This window comes from Oryzias latipes, chromosome 2 (genome assembly GCF_053564925.1).
Source record: "Oryzias latipes strain Hd-rR chromosome 2, Olatipes_Hd-rR_3.1".
Classification (NCBI taxonomy): domain Eukaryota; kingdom Metazoa; phylum Chordata; class Actinopteri; order Beloniformes; family Adrianichthyidae; genus Oryzias; species Oryzias latipes.
In genome coordinates, this window is record NC_136238.1 from 8,475,372 (window position 1) to 8,502,939 (window position 27,568).

Consider the following 27,568-nt stretch of genomic DNA (forward strand, 5'->3'; position numbering starts at 1 on the left):
CTATCAATATAAACATACGAGTATAAAGATGCAACGATTCACATTCTTCACGTGTTCAAAGGTGTAGCCTATGTTTTGGTCTTAAACTGAAAATGTTGTCATCCCGAATCCTCAGAAAATGTTAGTTTTAAATGCAAACAGTTCAATATGTGTTGTAATTACGTTTTAACCTGTCATGCCTCACGGTGGTAAGGTATCACAGGGAGTAATGTGGATTTTTGTTTCTTCCAAGAGTGCTCCGCTCTCTTTTTCTCTCCTTGCTCTGGCCTTTGAGACTGAGTTTAGAGATTTAGAACAAGTGGGTCGGCTTGTTGATAGAAGCGTCCAGATTGAATCCAGACGCATGCAGTCATCACTCTGTGCGAGCCCGAGTGTGTGTGTTCTGCATTTAAGGCTCGTTGAGGGATCGGTTCCTCTCAAACGCTGCACATTTGAAGCTAACCGAGGGTCATCCTGAGAGTTTTGAGTGTGATCAGATCCCCCCCAAGCAAGACAAAACTGGTTAGTTGACTGTAGTTGTGTTTTTTTTACTCTACACCGCTCAATTGAGGCGACTGAGTTACCACATGTCTTTTAGCTTCATCTTCAACACCCTGGCACATGAGCGCATTCCCCGCTGCTGAAGTCATCCTCCGAAACGCTGATTCGTGCAGTGTCTGCTGTGAGTTTGTTTATGCGTGCCCTGTTTCTGCAGACACCTATTTCATTCGCCACCTCCACTTCTTTCTTTTTGCACCTGTGTGTTATGACCGAGTAGGAAGAGCAAACTGTATCTGCAGAGTATGGACGCATTTGATGAAAGGCTCATATGCTAAGAACACGCCACCACATGTGCAGACTAATGTCTAAAGACTGGTCTCTGCTTTAGTTTTTGAGGACAACCCTCCACTACTGAAGGAATCAATGAATACAAACTAAACCAAGCAGAAGTTATACAAGAAAAAACAATGGACAATTTTAAATCAAGAAGGCCTTCACAGATTTTAAAACTTATTTGGTTATTTTAATTTTTGTCCACCAAAAGAGTTAATGCATCATGTTTAGGTGAATAATCAGACCTGTAAGGAGTAACATTTCCATCTCCTTTTTGCAACTACTTCAAAAAATTAAAAACAAATAAAGAAATTGGAGCCAGATCAGTTCACCAGGTAACCACTAGGTTTCTTGTTACACAAAATCAAGTGAAACAGTGGGGGGTTTACCTGCATGGGTGCTGTGGGTTTTTGGGTTGTCCGGGCCCGTAGAGGGTCACGAGGTTTCACCTGTCAATGACATCATCTGTGGCTTGAATTTTGTTCCTCCTCATATCAGTAGCTAAGATGCTAACACAACTGGACAGACAAATAGCAAATCATCGACTTAATTCTTAATTTTTTTAAAGAATAAAGCTGATTTAATAAAAAAAGTTTTTTTTTTCCGTCAAATCTACCTTTTAACACAAAAGCTTTAGCTCCTGCGTTGACAATCTTTGAGTTACCGTAACTCTTCAACAATGCTCGGAATCAACAGAATTCCAAAAGATTTTGAATCAGAGAAAAGCAGTTTGGCGATGGTATGTAACACTTTTGGTTAGTAATGTAACGTTACTCAGAATCAGTTGCTTTACGTTGCTTGGGGAAAATCAGGGGTGTCAAATATGTCGATCGCACTGTTGTTTGTGGTGTCCTTAGACAGCTCTTTGGTCTTAGGCCATAGTGGACGACCTCTCAAAATCACTTTGACAAAATTGCACAACCAGAATTAATCTATATATAAGGCAGTTTTATAATATATACGTTTTTTTTTGTTTTTTTTTAAGAAAATGAAGGCTTTTAAGTGCACCTTATAGTATGGAAAATATGGCACAGTTAGTTTTGGCACAAAGTATTTCAACTCAAATTGTGGTCTTTAAACTGTAATGTGTCTCTGCTGTCTCCATATACCTGGACAGCATAGTGTGCGTTGTGTTGATTTTGTGGTCATTGGCTGCTTTTTGTGTTTTCTCTGAACTGCACAGGCCTTTAAAATGAAAAGGTGTCAGAAAACAGCCGGGTGTTTACGTAATGTACTGGTCCCCCTCACAGACTGTGGCTGCAGAACATAAATCTACAATAAGTCTGAAAATCCACGTTTATCAACTTATAAAACATGCTGTTGTGCAACATGCAAGTGAACTCCAAGCAATGTGACCCTTAAATTTGAGAAGCAAATGCAACATCATTTGATTTGTGCTTGGAAAAAGGAGCAAGCAATTGCAGTCACTTCAAAACAACAATATGACCGGCGTTGACACAAACATGAAGATGGAGGCTTGTGTTTGTGCATTGATCTTCTGTGCTATCTTGGCTGTCATCTAGCACCAGACTGTGTGAGCCTTCTGGAGTGTTGTGCACATCTGATCCTGCGCAGGACAAAAAAAGGGGTGGGGCTAGATCAAGCTGAAGCTGGGTCATCAGCACTTCACAGGGTCAAACTAAGAAGACAGAACAACAAAGCATTCCAAGACTCAGAGTTGAGTGTTGTGTAGAGATGGACTCCACTTGGACCCATTTGAAGGAGTATTTACATGAAATCAAGGGGTAGCTAATCAAAGTTGCTCCTTTTTTTATGCCACTACATGAGACATAAACACCTATGCGGATGATTTAAGCAATGATATGCAGAAGAAATGCCATCTGCGTGGGCACAAGACACTGCTTTTGATCAGAAATTCACCAGACAAAGTCATTAAGATGAGTTTCCACTCTGGAAATGCTTTGTCACAGCTAGTCAGACTGGTTGGAGGGTGCATCTTATCAGCTTGTGTGTATTTATGGTCTGGGGTTGGGGGCATTTCTGTAACTAAACACTGATGAGACAGTCAGAGGACCTTTTTTCAAATACCAGTAGTATAGAATTTTGTTTCCTAAACTAACTGCAAACAGAAGAAGACATTATGGCCAACTTAAAGAATGCATAAACAAATCTGGAACAATGTTTTCCTTTTATGTCACAAATTATTTTAGTCAAAATGTGTATCCAGGGTAATCTTGACATCAATCTTTGCATTTTCTCAGAAATGCAGCTTTAATCCTAGTTTTCTTTATGCATGCCATCCAACAAGAGAATCATGCCACAAGAATATGTTAAAAACACAAGATTTTTTGCAGGAGTGAGTCTTTAAAACACCAGCAAGGGATTTCGCAACTCAGGTATTTGACTTTGGGTTCATCAAGGGGTTGCTGGAGCCTGTCCCAGCTACGGTACAGACTGGACAGGTTTCATGTCTGCTGCAGGGCCACATAATCACATGCATCCAATCCCACTGAGAGGGAATTCCAAATAACCAACTAACATGCAAAACATGGTTTTTTCCATAAAGCTGAATTAACAAGAATACAAGAATACATTACAAGAATTATGAATAAAGGGATAAATAAAAAAAGCAGATGGTGCATTTGTTTTTTAAATATAAAGTGGTACTTTTATAAAGTTAAACTTAAAGGAGATGTGTTTCTCCCTGAAACCTGCCTCCAAGGGTCTTTGGAGGAATTGCAACATTCGGTACATCCTGATTTGTCTCACATTTGGTAGGTAGGATTCTGGGTTGTCCCCTTTTGGACCGAATGCAGCACCGTCAAACTGTCTACAATTGTGCTGAACAGTTGGAACATGCCCACTGGGACCATTTTGGCAAACGTCAACCCTTTTGGGGTAATTTTTGAGCACACATGTGGAATTCTAGGCTAATTCCAAAGGGATTAAGTAAGGTAGATGTCAGTGATGTAACAAAAAGGTTAACCAACCCCCCCCACGCACACACATGTTCTTTTGTGGAGAGAACAGCACCTGAGTTTTAAGAACTCTTCAGGATAAGAGCCTTTCATAAGGACAAGCAGAGGTTGGTGTTATCCTGGATCACAAAGGGAAACAGAGCTGGGCCAAAGGTGAGGTTTACTTCACACAAAACAAATGCACTCAGAACTCACAAGTCTTGACATGGTTCAAGACCCGGTGAAAGCAACACAACTATGACCACAAACCGAGCAGGTGAGAGGATAATTTTCAAAATCAGAACACAGTGTACAGAGTACAGTGCAGTATCTGGTTATAAACTTAATTATCACAAGAGCGAACTGTCCCATTATTGACCTTGCCAAGACACTCAACCCCGCAAAGTTGCCATTTCGATGGTCAACTAATGGTTTCCGCTAACTTGGCATTCAGATCATGCCCTCCTCATCGTCACTATTTTGTAAAAATGTTACCCCTCTGACTGAACAAATTGAAAGTGATTTTGCCCGCTGGTTGACACTTCCCCTCTCGCTGGCTGGTCGCGTGAGCCTGGTAAAGATGGTTGTCCTCCCAAAGTTTTTATATTTATTCCAATACCTCCCGATTCTGCTGAATAAATCATTTTTTGATAGACTGGACAGACTTATTTCAACCTTTCTGTGGGCCGGTAAGCCGCCACATATTCGTAGGTCTGTTTTACAATCCCCAAAAGACACAGGTGGACTGGCTCTCCCTGTCTTTAGGTACTATTAATGGGCAGCCAATATAACAGAAACTTTTATTTTTGATGACTTACAAGGATGACTTAATGCTGAGTTGGGTTAAGTTTGAAAAAAGGTCTACACAAGTCTCATTGCGTTCTGTTTTGTGCTCACAACTTCCTCTTCTGCACTTTTCTAACAATCCAATGGTTTCCACCTCTGTGAAGATTTGGAATCAGTTCAGGAAGCGGTTAGGAATTGTTAGTAGTACTGTCCTGACATCTGCTTTTAAAAATTGTGTATTTGAACCATCTAATACCGACCCGGCATTTAAAATCTGGCACACAAAGGGAATCAAATCTGTAGCTGATCTCAACATGATCGGCGTCTTTTCATCATTTGACCAGTTTTCACTTAAATGTGACATTACAAAGAATCATCTTTTTCGCTTCTTTCCGGTTTGTAACTTTGTAAAACAACTTTTCCCTCACTTTCCAAACCGTCCCCCAAAAACGCTGTTAGATTCACTTCTCTCCGTTGACCTTGTAGGTAAAGGTTCAACATCAACCAACGCAGTTAAGACTGCCTGGGAAGAAAGTCTTAATCTCCAGTTAACAGAACAACTCTGGAAATCTGTGCTGTCCCTTGTCCACTCTTCATCTATAGATTACTCCATAGATTACTCCAGTGTAAAGTTGTGTACAGGGTCCAATACACTAATTCTAGACTTGCCAAAATTTATCCTTCTATTGACGACGCATGTTGCAGATGTCGAAAGTCCCCTGCTAACCACGTTCACATGTTTTGGTCGTGTCCTGGGCTGCAACAGTTCTGGCTCTATGTGTTTAATGTAGTATCGGGAGCCTACACCTACCACATTACACCTAATCCGAGCACCGTAATATTTGGAGTCGCTCCCGCTGATGCTGTACCAGGCACGATGAAACAGGCTTTGGCTTTTACCACTCTGCTGGCCCGTCGTTTGATCCTACTGAGCTGGAAAGATCCCCGTCTCCCTTCGAATGTCCACTGGCTATGCGATGTGATGTACAACCTTAAACTTGGGAAACTCCGGTTCTCACTTAGAGGCTCAATTAAATCCTTTCAGGCCACCTGGAATCCCTTTCTACAGTTTGTCAGTACCATGGTCTTACCTTCAGATTAAAACTGAGCTATATTTGTGTATTTTACTAATTTTTCCTCCTAAATTCATCTTTGTACTCAAATTACAGTCTTTTTATTTATTATTTTTAAATTAAAAAAAATTTGGTTTATTTATGTAATTTTATTTTTGTTTGGCCAAGGAAGGGAGGGGGGGCTGGCTGGGGTATGTGGGGTGGGATTGGGCCAATAGAGTGGGAGGGGAAAAGGGGTTGAAGGGTCTGTGTGGGGTGACATTCTCTGATTGTTTATCTCATTCAAAATTGTAAATATTTTCCACTGGAATGTCTGTTTAATACAAAATGTTCAATAAAGAAAGTTGGAAAAAAAACAAGAAATAGTGTTTTGTTTTCCCCTTTATTTTTGAAAAACCATTCAGGCCCTTGAACCGTTTAAAAGTACTAAACTGCATTAAGCAATATTGAAAGTAAAAAGTGTTTTATTTCCCCAATCATACTTTTACAACCTTATTGGTTCAATCAAATCAAATCAAACTCTATTTATAGCACTTTTTATATAAAAGTATAAGACAAAGGGCTTTACATTTAAACAAACAAAAAAAAGAAAAACAAGCATGAGAATTAAAATAAACAAGCACAAAAAACAAGATGCTGGAAACGCTAATAACAGGAATCTCCCTTTCTGTGTTTAGCCGCACAACCAACCGAATGCAGTATTAAGGCACATTCATTCCATTTTTTCACATTCTTAAATATATTTTGTTGTGGAAATCAGTCAATGTTGATTGTTCCCTTTCTATATTTTAGGTTACCAAATTAAAAGCACTACAAATTTGCCTGGGTAAAAGCAACTTTTATATGAGATACAGTTGCAGTGCTTAACATTGTCATCATTAAATGAAATCAGTTTGATAATTTTATTACAATGAAAGACGTATTGAAATTCAGGAAGATTTTTTTTCTAAGTCATACTTTTAAAAAAGAGAAAAATGCGTTCCGGTACAGTATCGGGTTACGTATCGTATCGCCAGGCTCTTGCCAATTCACACCCCTGTTAAATAGTAAGAATTGATTTTTGATCTGTGAATCGTTAAACTTAAATTGTGAATCCAACCAAATTGCCACCTAAATAACAATTCACAACTCTATCACATATTGTAGTGAGAAATCTTTTTCTCTGCTTTTTGGGGGTCTTCATTGATAGAAGAGAAAGAACAGTGAAGATCTGTCATTTTTATTTGTCCCACCATTGTTATTCCTACTCTATATTAATTTTCTTCTATTTAGTTTGTTTTGCATGATATTAAATTGATTGTTTGTTTGTGTTTTTATTGTATTGTATTGTGTTTTATTGTTCAGTGCTTTGTCATTTTATCTGGGAACGGCTCTATGTAAATAAAACGTACTTTCTTACTTACCTAAAAGATGTTTTACGAAAAGAAATGTCTTACTTTACATCAACAACAAACCATTTTTTAATAAGCCATCCTCTTGAAAATCTTCCTTCCAGTATTGCACAGGTCTATTTTGGATACTGAAACGTTCATAGTTAATTTTTTTCATTTTTGTGTAGTACATTGTATTGTATTACTTTGAATAAATTCATAGAAAATATCGAGCATGAGATAGATTTTCTTAAGTGTAGTTTTTATGCTATCCATCTGTCCATCCATCCATATAGTATACAGTATATCGATAGATAGAGACAGACCTATATACCCCCTGTTTTTAATCGGCAGTTTTTAAAACTTCCTTAACCATGATCCAAGTTGGTATTTGTATTTATATTTCACAGAATTCGTAAGCTTTCTCTGGTCAACTGGGGTATGACCAGACGATGCAATGTTAGAACCACACTGGGGTATGTTCCAGTTCTTTCACGTTCTGGTCTATGGAGATATATGCAGAAGGTTGAGCCAGGACGGCCAATCAAAACTGACGACAAATTGCATGTATGAATCACAGGTTGCCACTGCAAATGTTAACTGTAAAGGAGCAGTGGTCATTTACCACTTGAAAGCCATCTGTCAAACGTTTCGATGGTTGGATGTGGGGGCCAGCAGGCTCCACCTACTTTTATTGAGGCATCTTACTGGCCAGTTTGTAACATGAATAACTTGCACTACAGAAAAAAATATTGTAAAAAAATAATTAGGATTAGAAAGAACACGTAAAAAAAAAAGTATCAAAGCAAAGTGGTTATTCTGACAAATACAATGACTTAGCTGTAGAAGTCTATGGCATTTGGGATTCTTGGAATCAGCGGGGACTTCCTGTTTGGTAAGCCAGGGAGGAGGGGTCACTCAGTCCAGTCCTTATATGCAGTCAATGGTTGCAACAAATGACGGGCAATATCAAATGGATAAACTGTAAGTAAGTGGCATGTAAGGAAAAGATGAGCTTTGTGTCCTATAGTGAGAATATGAGAATTGAAATGTTTAGGTTTGTAAACAAAGCATTAATAACATGCTTGCAATTGATAAAGCCTAATGTTACTCTTGGATTGTTTTGCCTTTTTCAGACTGTGAAGGTGCAAATTGAAGGATCCAATTCTGACAAAAAAAAAAACCTTAATTAAAGGCGCCCTTTTGCTGGGTTAAAAAAAGCCTGCAATGTGAAAGCATTTAAGACTTGGAGAAGACTCTGTTTTTATTGGTGAGACACTTGTTTAGTCAATGGACTAATTCACAAGTCAAATTAGTTGCAGCTGGTGATATAAAACAAAATCCTAAAACAGACCAGATTGGGAAAATTGGGTTATAAGAAGAGCTGGAATGGATGCACAATGTCACAAACAGCAGGGTTGGAGGGGGTAGTAAGTAGAAAAGCGGGACGGTATGTGTCTGACTGTGACAGTCGTCTGACGTACTTGTGACTATCTGAAAACGCTTTTTTACGTCGAACAAAAAGAATTCAAACTATTTGAAAACTAGGGACAAATGTGTTGATGGCACTGACGAACATGGTCAGATCTGAGCATCTTTACCTGAATGCATTCTTCCTCCTTGATATGCAAACAGCATAGTAAAGCATCTGGTCCGTCCTCTGGAGTCTTTATCATAAGAAGCTCGACTTTTCAGCATTCTTTAGATTGTTTTTAGCATAAACTGATAAGCAGAGGGAGGAATCCAGTTTATCTTATCCATCAGCTCATTCACACATTCTCTCTATTGAATTAGCAAAAAAAGAACCGAGTGTCTTGCTCTATGTAAAGAAGGAAAACAGAAGAAAATAAAGCAGATGGCTCTCATTAGGTCTTGTTAAAGGTGTGTGTGTGTGTGTGTGTGTGAGGCCGGTTCATTTCTCAGCCGCGTTGTCGTTAATGAATCTGGGTTGTGTTCCATTTGGTTTTGCGTAACTTCTGCTTTTCATGAGGATAGATGTGAGCGGAGGGTTTTCTCGACGCAGGTTGCCCAACGCCGGTCACTGGTGAAGCATTACCCAAGCTCCTCGGTGTTTCCTGCTTAGGAATGCAATTTTTCAGCATATTTGTTTATCACAAAAAGGCGTTCTTCTGGAAACAGAGAAATATCCTTCAGTGTTGTGTCTTAGCACAACAGAAAATAAAACCCTGACCAGCGTGGAGCCTCTTCAGTCAAACCTTATCAAGTGTGGAGGCCCATTTGTGGGTCACTGACATGAAAACACGGCAGCAGGAGCTCCACTGTTGATAATCAAAAGCTCTTTCCACTGCTGGTCCTCCTCCTTCAGAGCCCCGCCTAGTCTCTCTTCTCCTCTTTTTTATGTGCCAGCAACTACAAGGCATTTTAAATGAAACCAGAAACAGACTGCCTTGTTTCCAAAATAAAAGCACAGGCCCTGATTCTGTGTATTTATTAAAAAAATTGACTAAATGACTGGATACTCGGAAAAAAACAGCAACATTTATTGATATAAAAGTGTTTGGACAGAATTTATCATTTGATTTTATAATAAAGTTATTTATAGTAAAACAAAAATGAAAGTAGAAATAAGAAATTAATAAAAGTTTAAAATGTGTGTCAGATTAACTGACAGTGACACTTGAGACAAAAAAGTCTTGACTAAAAGAAATACAGTTTAATGTATAGAATATTGTATTTGGTCTAACAATATAACTAACCAAGCTAAGAAATTACATCAGTAAATTAAAATTTAGATAGATTTAGCATGGAAAAGCAACTATTTCTTAATAAAACATAAGAAATCTAGAATAAATCTATAAAAAATGCAGCATTTGCACCAATACATTTGACTTCCTCTCACCACAGGATGAGTATGCCACCCAATACATTTTATAGAAAATGAATGGGGTTTCACTCATCTTATACGAAACAGCATGAAACAAAGCATAATAGCTACCCATATAAAAGAACACACATCTCCTAAAAAACCCATGAAAAACAAGCAAAAATGCAAACAAGCAGTAGGTGTGAACAAGTGATAACTAGAAAAGTTATCTCTCCAATCATCCTTTGATCTGTTTTTAAATTGTTCCCAGTGCTCTTTTAATTACGACTGTGCCCTTTTTAGCCAAAATAAATTTACAAAGTGTAGGACGTAGTTTCTGCAGAGCGGCAGCAGTTCATTAGAAATTCACCTCTGAGTTGTGGGCACAAGCACTGATGCAGAGCAACCCCGCCCTCCTTCCCCTACTCATTGCTGAGAGCACGGACCAGGAAGCCTGTGGCCTGCCCAGTGTATTTTCTGTCACTGATAAGATTTTTGTCAAACAGCCAGTTTTTTTGTCTGCTCCTGATTCACAACGATTTGAGAGAAAAAAATGCCAAGTTTGTGTACTATTGAACAGGCCCGTGCAGATTTGTTTATATGTTTATTTAAAATCTTCAGCTAATTTTCAACATATTTTAACACATTTATGCCGGAAGCTCCACTCTTCAGAAATGGTTTTATTTTTGTGAATCCGCACCGGAAGTGGCGTCTGCCCCGCCGCTGACTTGACAGGCTGCCTCCTCGGTCCGGTTCAGCATCTGTCTTCAGCGCGCGGTGTGCGCGGAGTATGGATCCGTTACGCATCACGCGTGTCCTGCCTGACGCACTCGCGTTTCCTCGTGGATTTTAAAGCCCTTCCCGGACGCCCTGAAGGGGATTCCTCCCCCCCTAAAGACCCAGAGGGCTCGTTCAGACTCCTGCGGATTTCCTCCGGTGTTTTTTTTTTTATGTGGACACTTGCTCATGACGATGGGAGACTCCGTGTTTCTCGACAGGCACAACTCCTACCTTGTGAGTATGCACGCGCTCTCCAGACCTGCTGTTTGTCTCGTGCACATGAACGGAAATGCGCTTGCTTTGTGGTCCTGCAAATGTCTCTGCAGACCAAAACTGTCATTTGCGCGAAAAGCACTTTTACGCGCAAAGCTATTGGATTTCAGCAAATAATCCCAAACTTTCACACGTGAGCGCCCCGAGGGCTGACCCTCACGCACTACAGGAGGCTGAAAGTGAAATGTGATGAAAACATCCTGTGATGAACCTCTTAGTGGTGCATGTTCAGACGCAAGGTCCAAAAAGAGAGACTCCTGCTCTGTCTCAGCCTTGCTACAAACCTGTTTTAGTGTTAGACACTCCTCCCTTAGGCCCAGATGGAGGCAAAACATTCATATATTGGTCAAAACCACCGAAACTGATGAGAACTTCACTTTAAAAGAGGGAACCGAATTTTTGAAGGCAGATTTTTCTTTCTTTTCCAATCGTCTCACAGAACTGGTTCACTCCGGGGTTTGAATTTGTGCACAGATTTGAAACATGCAAAAGTCTATCATGGCTCGCCCACCCTTTCTCCTCCCTCTAAAGGCCCACTGCAATGCATATATGCATGTTTTTTGGTGACATTAACACGTTTTTGTGTCATTTTTCTGACGATGGAGGACATATGTGAAGAAAATGTAGCTTACAATTACATTTTTGAGTATTTCTATACTAAACTGTTGTGAATCAGGAGCAGAAAAAAACAGTTTTTGTGACGTAGAAAATACGCTGAGCTCCCTGCTCCGCTCCATTCTGATGCATCCACTTGTAGACAAAGATCTGTGTAGGTCTTTGTATTCCTCATCTGAGCTGGTATCCGGCTCCAAACTGTACGCCTGGACAGCTCCAACATTGCTCGCCTTTTTGTTGCTATGCTGTGTTCACACCGGGCATGTGAACGGGCTAAAAGCGTCAGCGTAGGGTGTTCACATGGGACAAGCAGTCTGCCACCTAGAGAGGCTTTGTGCAAAATGTCAAAGCGGTGCAAATCTCGCTAATCTATTCCGATATATTAAAGACGTGGTGTCATATAATTCTTGCCGGACACAAACCGCAATTATTAATTTCTCATCCATGATAAATTTTCTAACGGTTGGCGCTTCCGTGAATGAAGGGGGGGGGGTCGTCTGAGTCCATCTGATTGGTCAAAGTTCAACTTGATTTATCTGTCAACATGCTTTCAATGGCCACGGGTTTTGGACATACAGCCTGAAAACGGTCTCAAAAATGCTTGCAGAAAGGGGAAATGTGCAAATCCGCATGTTTACATAGACTTTTCATTGTAAGTGGTCACTTTAGGTGACGGGAGGTGGGGGCAGGCTTGGTCCGTAATGAAATCTGCCGAAACTATGTCCCACAAAATGACTTTAATTTAATTTTAGCTGAAATTGCATAATGATGATATAAAGGACCACTGGGAACACTTTGAAAATAGAACAAGAGATGATAGAAGTGGGTCTTTAAGTTGGTAGGAAATCCATGTCTGCTTTTTTTTTTTTTTTAACTGAGCTGTTGATGTGACTGGCGGCTTTCATTGACTGAAAATCTATACACCTGCCTTTTCGTCCCTGTTGGTTTGGCTCTCTGGTGTCAGATTGTTGCAAGGTGAGGTGCCGTGGTGCAGACAGAGACCAAAACATAAGCTGTTGTCCATAAAAAAACTGTAAAAATTCCCATTTTACATTCTGTTTTTCTGAACCCACTAATATATGATGAGAAAGTGTGCAAGCCTTTGGAAAACCTTATGTTCTTAGGGAACAAATGTAATGAGATATAATAGGGTTAAACCAGCAGTATGGAAAAATCCCATTAGATTATGACTTCTTTGGCATGATTATGCATTTGTAGTTGAAAAATATTGAATGTGCCAAACAGTGGGATGGGAGGAAACAAGTTTGGAAACGAGGAGATAAATCAGTTGGTTCATCAGTCCAACATTACATGTTTCTTTAGAATTTAAACAGAAGTAAAAAATAGAATAAAAGATAAAACGGTTTTCTTTTATAACTGATTATTTAAATGTGAAGGTAGACTCAAATTTAGTCCCTACTTTAAAAGGATTTTATAAATTGCTTCTCAGTTACATAACTTTGTGACAAAATACCAGCAGTCTCAACGTTGTGGTCCAGCGGTTCCTTCTGTTGTTAGCTGTGGGTGTGGCTAACCTATTTTTCATCTTTTAAAAGATGTCCGTACCTTTTGTAGACAAAGTGTAAGAAATGAATTCTATCTAATTCTATTCACACCCTGTCCCTGAACTTGATAAGTTTGTATAGTAAGTGCTGACTCTGTGAATCAGAAGCAAATAAGACAGTGTCATCTGCCAAACTGTAGCCTCATAAAAGCTCTAGATAAAGACCTAGAAATATGACAAACATGATTCCAATGAGACTGCATTTGTGTTAATGGAGGAGTATGAATATGCAGACTTTTGGCATTCCTGCGAGAAAATTGAAATATTTCAGATTGTAGGTTACCAGAGGCTGAACACAGCGATGAGGAAGACAGACAGATCCAGAAATTAGATAACACAGACGTGAAGCCATGTTCAGCTGTGTCTACAGTTTTCTTTAACATAGCCAGCAGACTGTGATGTGAGGTCATTGAGTTCACATTGTCACGCATTACCAAGATGTTGATTAACTAATAGGGTTGTGCCGATAGACGATACCATCGTCCATCGTGATGGGTGAGTGACGTCACGATGGAGAGACACCATCGTGATGCCACGACCCCGCCACGTTGCGAGTCTACACCATAAGCCGCGGTTACATGTGCAAAATATCTTGATGGGATCAATGGTCAGATTAGAATCCAACCGTGTACATGGCACAGAAAAATGTTTTCAGAATATAAAAAACGTTCACTAAGGTCACACTTTCGGTCGGAATAAAGCATTCGCACATGCGCAGTAAGGTTTGAAAAACCGGAAGAGGATATAAGTTCCGCCGAGAGGCTTTATCGAATGTAACAATTCAATACAAAACAATGTTAAACAGCGCCGAGCGGCTTTATACATAGATATGTCAGCTCGGTAGTATACGAGACGATCTTCTAAACATGCTTTTAATAATGTTACGATTATTATGAAGCACCTGTTCGCTCATCATTTTAATTTTAATCCGTGTGGTCAGTGCTTTTTCTGTTGAAGAACGGAGCCGGAATTAGCAGTATGCTAACACGGGCTAACAACATTAGCTTTGGGTGGCGCTGCACGTAAACATGTGGGAATAACATCAGCCTTTATTTAGTCGGGACACGACTGGAAACACAAATCCACGTGATTCTTTGAATGTTTTCTAAGGACTGAGCGACATTTCTGCTTTGAAGCTCAAACCGCTGTGTGTGCTGACGATCCGAGCTGTGCTCAGACACACACTTTTAGACCCGGTTCTGAGTTCGGTAGCTCGTACCCCAAGAGCTGCAGGACGGTTCGCAGTCTTAAATCTCCAACACATACCGCTCATGTAACAAAGCCCCCCCCCCATCAAACACAAAGCTGTAAGTCCGCGCTCCGCCGGTCCACTTGACTAGTTAAGTGCGGGAGCGGACCACTTCTTGTCTATTTTGTTTGTTACTTTTTTTGGTAAAGTCACTTCCCTTAGTTTATACTGGATCATCGCGGAAGAATCATTAGTTGGGAAATGAAATAAATAAAGTAATAAAGTAAAATAACGAATAGCAATCATATAAGAACGAAAAATGTAAAAATACCCCCCCCCCCCCCCCCCCCCCCCCCCCCCGACGATATCATCGTCCATCCCGATGGTTGACAGCAAACATCGTCAACGGCCAATTTAGGGCACATCGCCCAACCCTATTAACTAAACACCCAGAACTCCACTCCACAGACAAAAAGTTTTATCTTCTTATCTTACACTAATGAACCAATGATCTATGACCTAAAAGATGCTTAAAAAGATAGAAAACTTCATCAAATAATAGGGTGTGGACCAATAGAATCCACATTTATCTTAAAGATTAAGTTGCCAAACTCAAACCATCCCTGTGACTTCCTCCACTTCTCGGGGCACTATCTGAGTGGGCTGAAAGAATAGTTTGGGGGTCAATCACACTTTGATTTGATTTGCTCCAGAGATTATTTTCTCCGAGAAGACAGGTGTAAAAGCTCAACTGGACCCTGGTACGGACCAAAGGTTCACTTGTGAGTGACCAAAGAGCAGAAGTCAAGTAAGTGGAGTTAATGATGTGAGCATTGTTTATTACGAGTAAGGGGGAAAAGTAAAAAAACGAAGAAGAAGCAGTACTCACAAAAAAGTAAAAAATGTCTACAAAAATGTGGCTTTGTGAGGAGTTACAGATATTTGTCGACAATCAAAAGATTCGCTGGACTTTTCTCCCTGATTTGTTTGCCCCGAGCAGCGTGAGCTTTGAACTGGATGATTTTTTTCTGGTGGTTTGGTCCATTTCAGTCTTTGGTTTGCTTATGACACCTAAAATCATACATGCGTATTGACATGTCGGAAGTCTTCGACCGTTCACGCCATCAACATAAATGAGCTGATTCTGGCACGGAGAAAAGGGACTTGGCCGCCAATAAGCAGCACTATACGAAGGTGAAATGTTGCAAAGCGGTGCAAAACACTTTTCACTGCAACATTCATGTTGATTTCACTACTGTAAAGTGTTGCATATCAACACAAAGCTGCTTTTTCTTCTTCATAATCTGCTGGAATAACATTACTTGCGTAAAAATGAAGAGTTATGGTAGATGCAAGAATTTCAACACTGGAGCTAAATCTATGGTGTTAAAGTGTCAAATAATTTTTGGCGTCTTCCGCCCATTCAGCATTTATACATTTCTCACTTCTAGGGATCCAATCATGTGATGGGATTGGGAAATCCTTACTTGTTCCTGTCTAAAACCCATAATTGTTTTGCTGTTGTGTCACAAAGATGAAAGATAATGTGGGAGGGGCTTTTAACCTTTGACAGAATAACAATCTGACATTCAGGAAGAGTGAAATTAACCCCTTTAACGCCGAAGGTTGACGTTTTTACAACTATCTTTAACTATTCAAGCATTTACCCAATTAACATCATAGAGAAAAAGCGGCTTTGCGCTGACACGCAGAAGTGTTTACACGATCAACGTAAAACAGCTCATTCTGATGTGGAGAAAAACAGCCAAATGTTGCATAACGTGCCTTTGATCGAATGATCGAAGAATTACAATATGGCTATTTAAGCATCGTTGGCAACATCTAAGGTGTTAAAACAGGGGTCCCCAAATCCAGAGCTCGAGGGCCGGTGTCCTTCTGGTTTTCCAGAAACCCCGCCTTATTTGCAGCTGATTACCTGGATCAGGTGTGTTTAGCCAATAAGGAGGTTCGATTGGCAGGTTGGTTGGAAAACATGTAGGACACCGGCCCTCCAGGCCTGGATTTAGAAACCCCTGTGTTAAAGGGTTAAAGTCTCAAGCTGTTGCATGTCTATTAACATGCTACACATTGTTGCCAACGACTGCAGTCAAATGAGAAGTTTTAGGACATTTTAAAGTGCGAAATCCTCCTGATTTTTCTTCAAGGAAATCATCACAGATTTCAGCAAATAATTGGCCACCCCATAAAACAAATCTCAGATTTCTTTGCTTACATTATTGCCTTAGCTTGCACATTCAGGAAGCATCGTAATCAGCTAATACACTTTGTAGATATGATTACCTGTTCAAAACGTCACCAGAGATGCTTTATCTCCATATTTTAATTCCCATTTTCTCATTATAAGAGTTGGTCCATACCAACATGAATTCCAGACGACATGACATATTTACCTATTTTCTAGAGGTTTGGTTTAATAACTCCTGGGTTTTTTTTTCTTTCCATGATTAGTGTTCTGGACTTGTGGAATGAGCATTCGGTCATGTGCACCCGAGACTCAACGCTGTCTGACATCATGGCAACAAAGAGATGAGTTAACAAGGACGTTTTATTGTACAAGCTCAAGTGAGCTAATACTGGAGGAAAGCCAGTTGGTGCTGGTGCTTTGCCAGTATTCAAATAAAAATTAGCATTGTGTTGAAGCCTTGTTTACTGTTGTGCTGTAAATACAAACCTGTTCAAAGGATTTATTTTTTCCAAATTGTTTTTATTCTGGATTATGTTTTGCTGACTTACTAAAAACTCATATCTTAAAAGGGTCACGGGGTTGGAAAACTGGTAAATCGCAACATTGATGAGCATCTTCTAGATCACATTAGCCACTGTCTGCTTAGAAATAATATTTTTTACAACCTCGTGACATTTTTCTCAAGGTACCTCTGTTTAAAATTTTCAGATGTTCTCTTGGCTTCTCCTGCCCTTAATGCTGGGAGCAAACACTTTACTAGCCTCTTGTTACCTGCTGATGTGTGACCTTGTTCTGCTGTGTTTGTTTTACTCCCTGCCACTCCCAGAACAAACAACTTTGGCAGGGAAAGCCACAAAGCATTTCATGGTGTAACTAATTGAAAGCAGGTTATAACAGAGCAATTAAGCTTGCATTGATGGTATAGATGCAAAAGATAGGTGTTGCCGGTATCCATCCGCGGTGCCGATGTGCGGCTCATGCATCTGTGTTTGTGTGTGTAAGCGACATCAGCCAACCACGCCAGTCAGCAACCTAGAGAGTTTATTTACATTGATCACAAGTTTTCTGAAGCACACCCTGACCTAGAAGGAGCTGGAGTGGATATTTAGTCAGCTGGAATACACGCAGTCACTGAAAACTATGTGGAATTAAACTGCTGCTTTACATACCGCATGCATGTTGACCTCCTGCATTCATTCTCTACACGGGTTAAGTTGTACTTTGAAGGACTCCTGTTCTGGTACTCGAGCACCTTTACAGCAAGGTGGGGGTAAAAGCCACAAGGCTAAAAAGTTTCTTCTTCGGCGCGTTCCACAGCCGTCACTTTTGGCTTGTCATGACAACACCGTCCATGCCTCGTTTTTCACTCTGTCAGGGAAAGGCGCTTGTTTTATTAACGGCAATAAGGGAGAAGGCCGACCTCTTGGAGACTTGTCTTTTTATGGAAGACGTTTGAAGGCTGAAGGTGGGGTGGGGTGGGGGGGCAAAGCAGGAGAGGGGAAATACAGAAGTGAAAGGTCTGGCAAGATGCTGCGGTCCACCATGCACGGAGGCAAATGTGCTTCCAACACCAGGGTTCCATTTCTTAAGAAAATACACAGGATTGATTTATGGACGATGGTCGTACCACTTTCGTCATTGGTTCCTATTATTAAGCAAAGACAGCAAAGTTGGTTCGCAGAAAACTCATTCCACTCATTTGTGGTAAAAAAAAGGCACGATGTTTTTTTTATTTTTCACTTTGGGAAGTATTGCATTATGAGCTAGGATTGAAAGACTACCAGCACATTTTCATTTGTTTTCCTGCCCTGCAAAATGGTGTCAAGAACTGGAATCAATCCTAGTCTATCCAGCTTTGGGTTTACAACTTTCTAAGGACTATACGCTAAATAATAAGAACAGATTGTGTCGTCCAATGCTAAAAGCCCCACAACAGCGTTTGCTCTCTATGTAACCTTAGCAAGTTATTCCAAAATGGACAGAAGCTATTTTGCCTGCACATTGTATATTTTCATTGCTTGTAGTCCATAGCAATCTCATAAGAATCGATGAGGTTTGCTGATTTAAGGCCGTTGTAAAGAGAAAAAAACCCCTGTATGCTTACTTTGTGTTAAAAATTCCCTTGTTAAAAAGTCAACAAGCCATAAAGATCATGCTGGCGGTCTCTGAAGAACCACAACAAGAAGTATTAAGTCATCTGTTGCTGCTTGTCTCCAGAGGTCAGAGCGCGTTGGCCAAAATGTGCTAAGTGTTTTTTGCTTTAGCAAGGCTCAAATATCACTCCCTGAGCAAATAATTATGCTAGAATCTCTGTTGTATAGTCCATGACCTCTCACCAAACGCTTTTGTGCTTAAATAATATCCTCTGGCATCGATTGCACTGATGAAAGCAATATTCGTTATGATCCTGGATATGATAGAAACGCAGTATGTATGCAGTAGAAATGCAGAATCATGAAAAACGTCACATCTGGAAGAGTTTGCAGTCCGTCTTGGCTTGTGTCACTGGAATGCAGCTCATTAAAGCTTTTGGGTTGCATTGTGTTTGTGACTGGACCTTTTCATTGGCTCGACTGTCCATAAAAGCTTAAAGATGTAAACGTTTAGTAGCAGTAAAAATAATATGGGGAAAAAAAGGGGGTCAAATAAATGTGTTCATGCGGCGGCTCCACTCTATAGTTGAAAAGTAATAAGACAAACATTGTTACACCCTAAATTGTATTAGCTTTTTTTATCTGTGGCCATCACTACACTTTACTAGATCCATCATGTTTTCTCTAACATGATGTCATTTATTTTTGCCACCAAAGTTGAGTATAATTTTGAACTTTTCAGGCTATGTATAAAATATCTCATCACTACGGTTGTGTATCTTTCCCTAAAGATTTGATACACATTTCGATACATGGACCACGAATCATAAAGATAAAAAATAAGCAGACAGTAGAGACCACAACAGGAAGATAAACTGACCAATTTAGCCAGAAACCGATGAACTCTTTCCACTAACATAATCTTGTTTGTATCTGAAATACATTAAGCCTGATGAGGTGTTCGTTATCAGAAATTAATGGTCTACGTGGAGGGCTGATTGCATTGGATGGTAAACTGTAGAATAAAATATGTCAACATGTAATATGGTATTAATAAGAAGTTAGTGGTCAATATTCTTTAAAATTGCTCAGAAAAGTGTTTCTATATGTTAAATTTGAACACTCTGGAACTGATGTGTTGGTCTTGTTTTTGTTTTGTTTTGATCGAGATAAAAAAAAATCCTTTGTGTAAAAATAAAGGTTGGACGTCTGTTATATTAGGAAAACTTCATAAAGCTGAGTTTTTAGTTGTAATTTGCTGTTTTACTGTGCCACAATGTCATGACTTTAAATGAAAGTAACTCAAAATGAGGCGTTTTACACCAATTAGGTTAAAAATTGTTATGATTGAAAACAGATTAATTAGAATAATTAATTCCAGGTCATGAGTCATTAATCGCACAAAAAAATTAATTGCATTACAGCACTAAAAATCCCACACGCTCTTCAAAATACCATAACTCTTTGACCATTTACACAATTAGACCTAATGAACTGATTCATTCATTCAATTTTATTTGTATAGCCCAAAATCACAACAACAGTCGTCTCGATGGGCTTCGAAGTAAAACATGAAATCAAAAGGATCACGAATACAAAGAGTTCAATAGAAAAATACTAAAATGAACTAACAAACTGTCTAAGCTATACTGGCATCCCTGCCCTTAGTGAAAGAGTGATGATGAGTGAAAGAGCTTTGTGCCAGTATGCAACACTTCTTGCATTTTGTTGTTTTTCTGTCAAAGAGTTACCGGTACTGTAATTCAAAGGACATCCAAACTGGGGCTAAGGCACCAGTGCTGAAGGGTTCAAATAAGTCACGTTTTTAATTGTAGTTACTGTAACAGTTCAGGGGCCGCTCCGATGAACCTTTTATAAAAGGTTGAGAATCCAAGTTGATCAATGTCCATGAACAATGCAAGAAAAAGGAAAATTTGGAAAAACCCAGGGTATTTTTTTGTGATAGTAACCAAGAGATACAAGGGCGTTGTTTGGATCTTTTATTTTGATTTGGCAATGGCAGACTGCAATTCACTGAAGTTTCGTTTGAGATGCCAAAACACATCAATCTTCAGTCTTTAGGGGGCATGACTGCGGTGCCTTTTTGTGAGGATCTTGCTGAAAGCTATGAATGAGTCACCTTAAGTAAACTCCCTAAGTGCAGGAGAGCCACGGTGGTAATAGCTGCCTGTCAGAGACTTTCGTAGATCACTATGTACCCGTCTATGCCTTAATTCACTCACTCACACTTGCATCAGCAATTTTGAAAAGAAAAAAAATCTCAGACACAATGGAGTTTCGTTGACAGATAAGATCAATCAGATTTGCTGACAGCGGAAATCAAGTTTCTAGCTTGGTGACATGTCTGAGAGGAAGTATTCAGACAAGCAGTGACTCAGATGGTTCCAACAATAAGACATACTTGGGATAAGTATAGCGCGCTGTAGGAATACCATGCTCATGCTTGCAGAGGGTGTGTGCGCCCGTGTTGTGCTTGGCATGCAATTTGTGTGCAAACCTGTGAGTTTGTGTGCGCTCCTCAAACTCCCAGCTTGTCTGAGGGCTAGAAAAGTGCACGACCCAGTTCAAGGGGTCTTTTCCTGAGACTGGATTAGCTGCTCTCAAGGCTGCTGTTGGAATGTGAGGATCAACAAGTATGCTGTGGCCTGGCAGACATAAGTTAGTGGCACACCAACCCAGCAGCCTATTGGTCTTCATTAATGAAACTCTGCACCGTGTTTAGTACCGTTTACCCCCAAGAGGCCTATAGGTCAACTTCTATTGCAGGAAACTAGTGACACGCGAGGAGTTGCTATTCTTCTCTTTTACTTGAGTTTTTGGCTTTGTGTGGGTAGAAATTAAGATGAATTAGCATCATGCATGTCCATTGGTTGCTTTGCAATCCGCTATAATAACAGTTTTTTTTTATTGTTAACAGGTTGGCTTTTCAGTAGAAACTTGTACCAGCAATGTGTTACTGGTACATAGACTCCAAACTGAATGAGTTTAAGCACCATCTTTCCTGAGGTTACTTCTTCTTTGTTTGTATACAGGAAAAAAAAAGAAAAGAGGCTGATAAATGGACCAGAGAACCAAAGCAGCTCAGGGCTATTTTTTTGAGGAAACTCAAGTATTATGTCAGAGTTCGGTTCTTTTGAATTTTCTGCTCAGCTCTTTTGCCTACATGAAGTCTACCGAAGCGTGTCGGTTCTTCCTGACAGTTGTGCTGGAGGGTAGGAGCTGTAAACTTCAATCAGGAGGAGTGCTTCACTTGTACTGCTTTATTGTAAATGCGTTCATACGAGTTCTACTAAAAAGTACCAATGTTTGCTATTGAGAGATTCAGTTGCCTGTCGAAGCACCAGCCCTGTTTCCTCTGTTGGAATCATGCATTTAGCAGCGTAAATCATGCTGGACTCCTCAAAGTGAAGTTCCAAGTTGCTAAACAAACGTCAGGAATGCCACCCCCGGAAGAATGTCTAGCCCTTTGAAATGAAAGGGTGAGATGATTTCCTTCCTAAAAGTCGGAGTTCCTGGAAAAGCTTCCTGAGATTGAAGTGCAGCTTATTGTCTGTTCTAATATTCCTCAAAGACCACAATCGCTTTCTGCTTTACTGATGAGAAGGTTTAATACTTTGCTTTTCTCGCGGTTGCCACTTTTTTCTTTTCTTTTTATTGTGAATAGTTTTTTTTTTAACTGAAAGTTTTAAAAATGCTCTTTAATTTCTCACAACTGGCGGGGCTTTTCACATGTCCCTAGAATATTGCCAATTTATCTAAAATTGGCTGGGATAAAAAAAAAGTAATCAAACTTTAATCAGCTTTTACTGGAAAAACAAAGAATAATTTTTGTTTTAGGGACATTTCCTGCTTTTTTTCAAGCAACGAAAAAAGCTTTTCTCTTTTTGTAATGTAGGAATTTATATTTGTATCTATTAAAGTTCAATCTTGGATTACTTTAAAATTTTAGTTGTGAAAAAAATAATTATTTTTTGGAATGGAAATTTGAATTTTTGATATTTAATCAAGTCATGCTGATTCACAATTAAACAGAATTGTAGACATCTGGATCAAAATAATTTTGGTTTAGTAGTTTAACAGCTCCACGTTTAAATAAAGTTAGCACAGCAATGTGTTTTTCAAAATAACATTTACTAAGTGGGGTTCTTTTATCTATTTTACACTGTTGCTAATTTTGTTTTTGATAATCAAGACACAAAAACATACTAAATGGTGTCCGAATTTAATCCAGAGTCTTTGGTACAATGTAGAAGCAAGGTTTTGGTTCACTTCAAATGAACCATTGTGTGGTTTACTACAGTGTGAATACAGATGAACAGTTAAAGAAGCTATCCGTAAAAAAAAAAGACATTTCTTAGTGTTTTTAACATGTTCTTGAGGCATTTTTCTGATGATGGAGGACATGTAAGGGTTAATGGCCGACGAAGTGTGCGGTTATTACTTTTTAACGCACGCCGCGGAAGCCTGAACCGTCCGACACGAAAGTAATAACTGCACACTTCGAAGGCCATTAACCCGCTTATACCATGGTCGGTTACAAAAGCAATACATATTAACCAGGTTTTAGTCCTTAATCCTTGTTTTTTTCCGATTTGGATCGCTTTTCTCTCAAAACGCATCACGTAACATATAGTCCGCGTTGCGCAGCACCACCGCTGCAGTCAAGTTTCGGCGATATATATATGCTGATCGTCCCGATGGGTTGAATAAAGCATCAGTTCAGAGAGAAAGTTCACCTCTTACCGCTTGTTTTTGTCCAGATGATGAAGCAAAAGGTCGTTTTAAAGAAGCCGGCGCAGTGATACAAAACATTTAAGCTAGCTGACCGGAACTTCTTTTTTGACCGTGCGGTTATCAGGTTTTAATGCATACCCAGCAGCCAATCAGAATCGAGTATTCAACCTGACCATGGTATAAATTTGATGAAAATTAAGATTCAAATTGCATTTCTGAGAATCTATGAATCAGGAGCAGATGTAAATAAAAGATTGTATTTGTTATGTAGAACATACAGTGGGCGGGCCACAGGCTCCCTGCTCTGCTCCATTCCGATGCATCCACCTGCAGATAAATCTGGATCTAAACTGTACGGCTGGATAGCTTCGAAATTGCTCGCCATTTTTGATGCGCCACGAATTTTAGCTTGGGGGTGTGATGTACTCTAAACTAGTGGGAGAGGGTGTAAACAGAGAGCTCTCAGCAGTAACGAAGGATTGCTCTGCACCGACAGTCCTGATCACAAACCAGAGGTGAATTTCTAAAGAACTGCCGCTCTGCAGAAACTATGACTTAGAAACCGACACACACTGTTCATTTTGGCAAAAAAAAAAAAAGATCAAAAGATGATCTCGGTGGGTCTTTAAATGGCCCAATGACAAAAAGAAGAACTAAAGAGAGGAAGTGGTAAACCATCCCAAAAATGTCAAGGAATTCAAAACAAAACAAAACTGAAAACTGTCTGATCTTTAAATGTTCTGCAGTGAAAAGGGAAAAAGGTGCAGGCGTCAACATAAAACAAAGTTATCTTCTCTGTGCTTTTACCTCCCTCTTGATCAGTGTTCAGCACAGACAACAGCGCCCCCCAACGAGCAGGTGTTGGTAATGCACCAAACTATTACATTGTTAGAAGAGGGCACGAAAAAAACAACAGACTGGCATTTTTTAAAAGCCATCAGACTGATAAGCAATCGTAAAGACTTGTTCTTAGTGTCAACATTGACAAACACATTTATTTAAGTTAAGGATAGTTTGGAAAAATGTATCAAATGTTGGCTTAACTTGTGGAAGCTACAGCTTAGTAATTTTTTCAGCTGCTATGCTTGAAAATATGTTTCTTTTGTTTTTGTTGTTTAGTAAACAGCTTGGAATAAAATGCGGGGGAGTGTTGGGATATGGAAGTGTGTTTCAGTGTGAAGTGGAGCTTTTTATCAAATGTTCTTTTGTTTTTTCTGTCAGCACAGAACAAAGGAACTGAACCAATAAAGCGTGCACACTTGGTGCGACCGGCTTTGTCGGTTTGGTTTCCTAATCAAGCGAACAGGAGTTGGTAGACTTCAGATGGCCTTTACAGACCAATAACAATGTGATAAGTGGTTTACCGAGTCCATGAAACACCCCATTAACACCCCCTGAATCGCTTTTTGCTTCAAGTGGTTTCCACCTGGATGTTATCGTCAAAACTTTCCAGTCGTCTTGGTTGGAACGGGCTGGTTGATACACGAGCTGCCTTCGGGTGAAGCGCTTGACGCAAAGTAAAGCAGGACACTGTGTTCTACTTTTGTTCCTTAAAGAAAATTAATAATAAACCGGCTGACCCGAGGATGACCCGTGTTGCGTGTGCACATATAAACACATGTACAGTCACTGGCTACTGCACAGGGAGAACAAAGCATCGCTGGTCTGTGACGGGCGTGGCGTGGGTCTCCAGGAAGTTACACTTGGCTGAAACCTCCTGGTCTGAAACAAAGCCGTTGCTTATAAATGGCTGCTTTAATTGCTTCTGAAGTGTTTTCTCCCGTTGTACCTGTGTGTGCTCTGTTTCACAGTAAGTGGATGGCTCTGTGATTGATGAGGTTTACCTGCAATGACTCACTTGGGATTAAAGCCTTTATATTTTTTAAGTCTGTTGGGGTTTATCGAATCAAAATAAGCCCTGCAGTGTGGACACAGATTAAAACCTAAAATGGGAGGCGTCTCCTCCAATGTTTGGTTATAGAACTGTAGAGACAAAGATTTAATGAAAAAAACAATACGTAAATATTGGAATTTCAATTAGTCCAATGTATGAATTTGGCTTTCCTTTAAAGCTATGGGTTTTACAGCTGGAAAAAAGCTTTTCTGTTATTTTCTAATAATTTTAACCAGTTCATGTTTTACTGTTGTTCAGCTCAAATGGATAGCTATGTGAAGTGTGATCAGAACCTACCAAAAATGGTTTTCACATTAAAATTGCATCAAATAAATTGGTAATTAATACATTTGGTGATTTATAGGTTAGTTCTGTCTTTTGGCAGTGATAGCAGTGCACGCCACCCCATTACACATATTTTATCAAAAACAATCAGACATCCTACAATTGTTTTTGCTGTTTCTTTTTGGTGGACGCAAACTACACAGCTCCCACAACCACCGAGTTTCAAATAACAGACAGAGTCCAATGGGAAATAACTCCAAAGATAATTTATTTTTTGGCTTAAAGCACAAACACGAGATTAAGCAAACTGGTTTCCATGGGAAATGCATTTTAATCCTATTTTTCTTCATTTAGCTGCTTCTTTAATTGGTAAGGCGAGTGCAAATCATCAGTGCTCTTAAAAAAAGAGCTAAATGAAAGGAAAGAACCACATTTTTGGCTTATAAAAAACAAAAGGCCCCGGGAAACCTAGTTACTTTAATACAACGTGGACATCATTAACTTTGGGGATGTAATGATTCGATTAAACATTTGTGGTTGCCGGTTAGATTTACCTTTGATTTTGGGTCATTTTGAACAATCCCATTCACTGACATAAAATCGATCCAGGACATCTTTAGCCAAAAATTCTCCCAGTTTGACTCAGAGATTAGTTAACAAGAATGAGTTTCCCAAAGTTTAGCTCACTGTTGTGTTTTCCGCATCTTTGCTAAATTCAAAATGTTTGCACACAGTGGACTGGAACGATGACATAATCATTTTTTGCTGCCATCACGCGTGTGTTGTCCACTGTGATGCACTTGGTGGTTTTTAACGTTTTTGTAAAATAAATGAGGGGGACCTGGTTGCAGACAACTTGGCACCAAGACACCAGTAGCCGGAAATGGAAACTCTACGAGACATCAGAACTGTAGCACCTTTCATTAAAACTTTCTACTGTGAAGATCAACATGAGCTCAAAACGGGGCAAAAACATGGTAATCGTTTTTCTCCTTTCTAAAAGGATATCAACAAGGCAGAGGAGCTTTTCTTGGCCCTATAGGCCTCATCTTAGTGTAGTTTTACATTCCAGTCCAGTCGGACTGGTAAAAATTCTTTTCAGCAAAATGATATCAGTCCCACAAAAGCCGATTTAGCAAGAAATGAAGTTTTTGTCTCTTATTTATAGTTTCTCCTGTTTTGTTGCACCAAACCTAAATTTGTCCCAACTTGTACGAGTTCTTCATTCATCTTCCTCTTCAAAGCAGCTGCCAAACTCGTTCCACATGTATCGTAAAGGAACCACAGCTCTGCCTCGACCCTGTCATTGTCATCTCATTGGTGCTGGTTTTGAGGACCATCATGTTGTAATCCCCGCTTTAGAGCGAGCTTGCTGGATTAACTGCCTCCCACGCGGAAAATAGAGTCTCAAGGAGACTTCCTTTTAATTCTGCTGTTTTAAACGCAGAGCGTGAAAGAAACTGGACAGTATGTAGTGTGCTTTGACCCACTGTCTCACCAATGGGGTTAAAAATAATTATTTCTCTAAGAGGATCAATTTATAATCTGATACCCATAGAAGAACACGTCTAGGGTGTGAACGATTCCATTCTTGAACGCTTCCATTCATTGGATTTATATGAATTTAAACTTTTAAAGGAATTGGCTGTTAGTGGCGAATGCAGCAGTTTCCTCACAGAAAGCACCAAACACATTTAAGGCTATTTACTCGAAAGGCCTCAATTTATTTAAGCAAAGGGGAGGCCTGTTCTGTGTTTCGAACGCAACAAGCTCACATAAAAAAAGTTGAAAAACCCCAGCAGCTGTTCTGGGACTGACACATGAACCCCAGTGTTGATTTCTAAAAAACGTGGAAGCACACTTTGTCCCTTCAAAATGTTCCTTTTTCTTTCAAAGTAAATGTTTCCGGACAGCAGGAAGTAATGCAGGAAAGCGAGGACTTTTTTATGTCTCCGTAGTACTTCCATGGCTGATTGTTCATTTTCTGAAAGGTGTTTAACAGTGTGTAGTTCAGTGTAACACAAGCGTTCACAACTGCCGTTTGCTATTATTCCCTCTGGCGAGTAACAGACACGGCCAGAATTTGGATTCCTGCTTTACATTTGAGCCCTGTCGTTTTTTGTGTTATTT

General features: G+C 39.7%; 2 protein-coding genes across 6 annotated transcripts in view; one reads left to right on the plus strand and one right to left on the minus strand.

The window, feature by feature from the left end:
- Positions 1-27,568, minus strand: part of LOC101160633 (MSL complex subunit 3) — a 205,771-nt gene that overhangs the window by 51,552 nt on the left and 126,651 nt on the right. Inside the window, exon 1 of one of the 3 annotated variants that reach the window (XM_078932083.1) lies at positions 1,203-1,227. The exons of the other annotated variants lie outside the window; for them this stretch is intronic. Coding sequence (XP_078788209.1) covers positions 1,203-1,208 — 6 coding nt within the window. The 5' untranslated portion in view covers positions 1,209-1,227. Of the gene's footprint in view, positions 1-1,202; positions 1,228-27,568 lie in introns of those variants that run through there. 3 annotated transcript variants of the gene reach the window in all.
- Positions 1-27,568, plus strand: part of LOC101160392 (rho GTPase-activating protein 6) — a 98,894-nt gene that overhangs the window by 38,868 nt on the left and 32,458 nt on the right. The window contains exon 1 of one of the 3 annotated variants that reach the window (XM_023965748.2): positions 10,510-10,798. The exons of the other annotated variants lie outside the window; for them this stretch is intronic. Within the exon in view, the coding sequence (XP_023821516.1) occupies positions 10,751-10,798 (48 nt within the window). The 5' untranslated portion in view covers positions 10,510-10,750. Of the gene's footprint in view, positions 1-10,509; positions 10,799-27,568 lie in introns of those variants that run through there. 3 annotated transcript variants of the gene reach the window in all.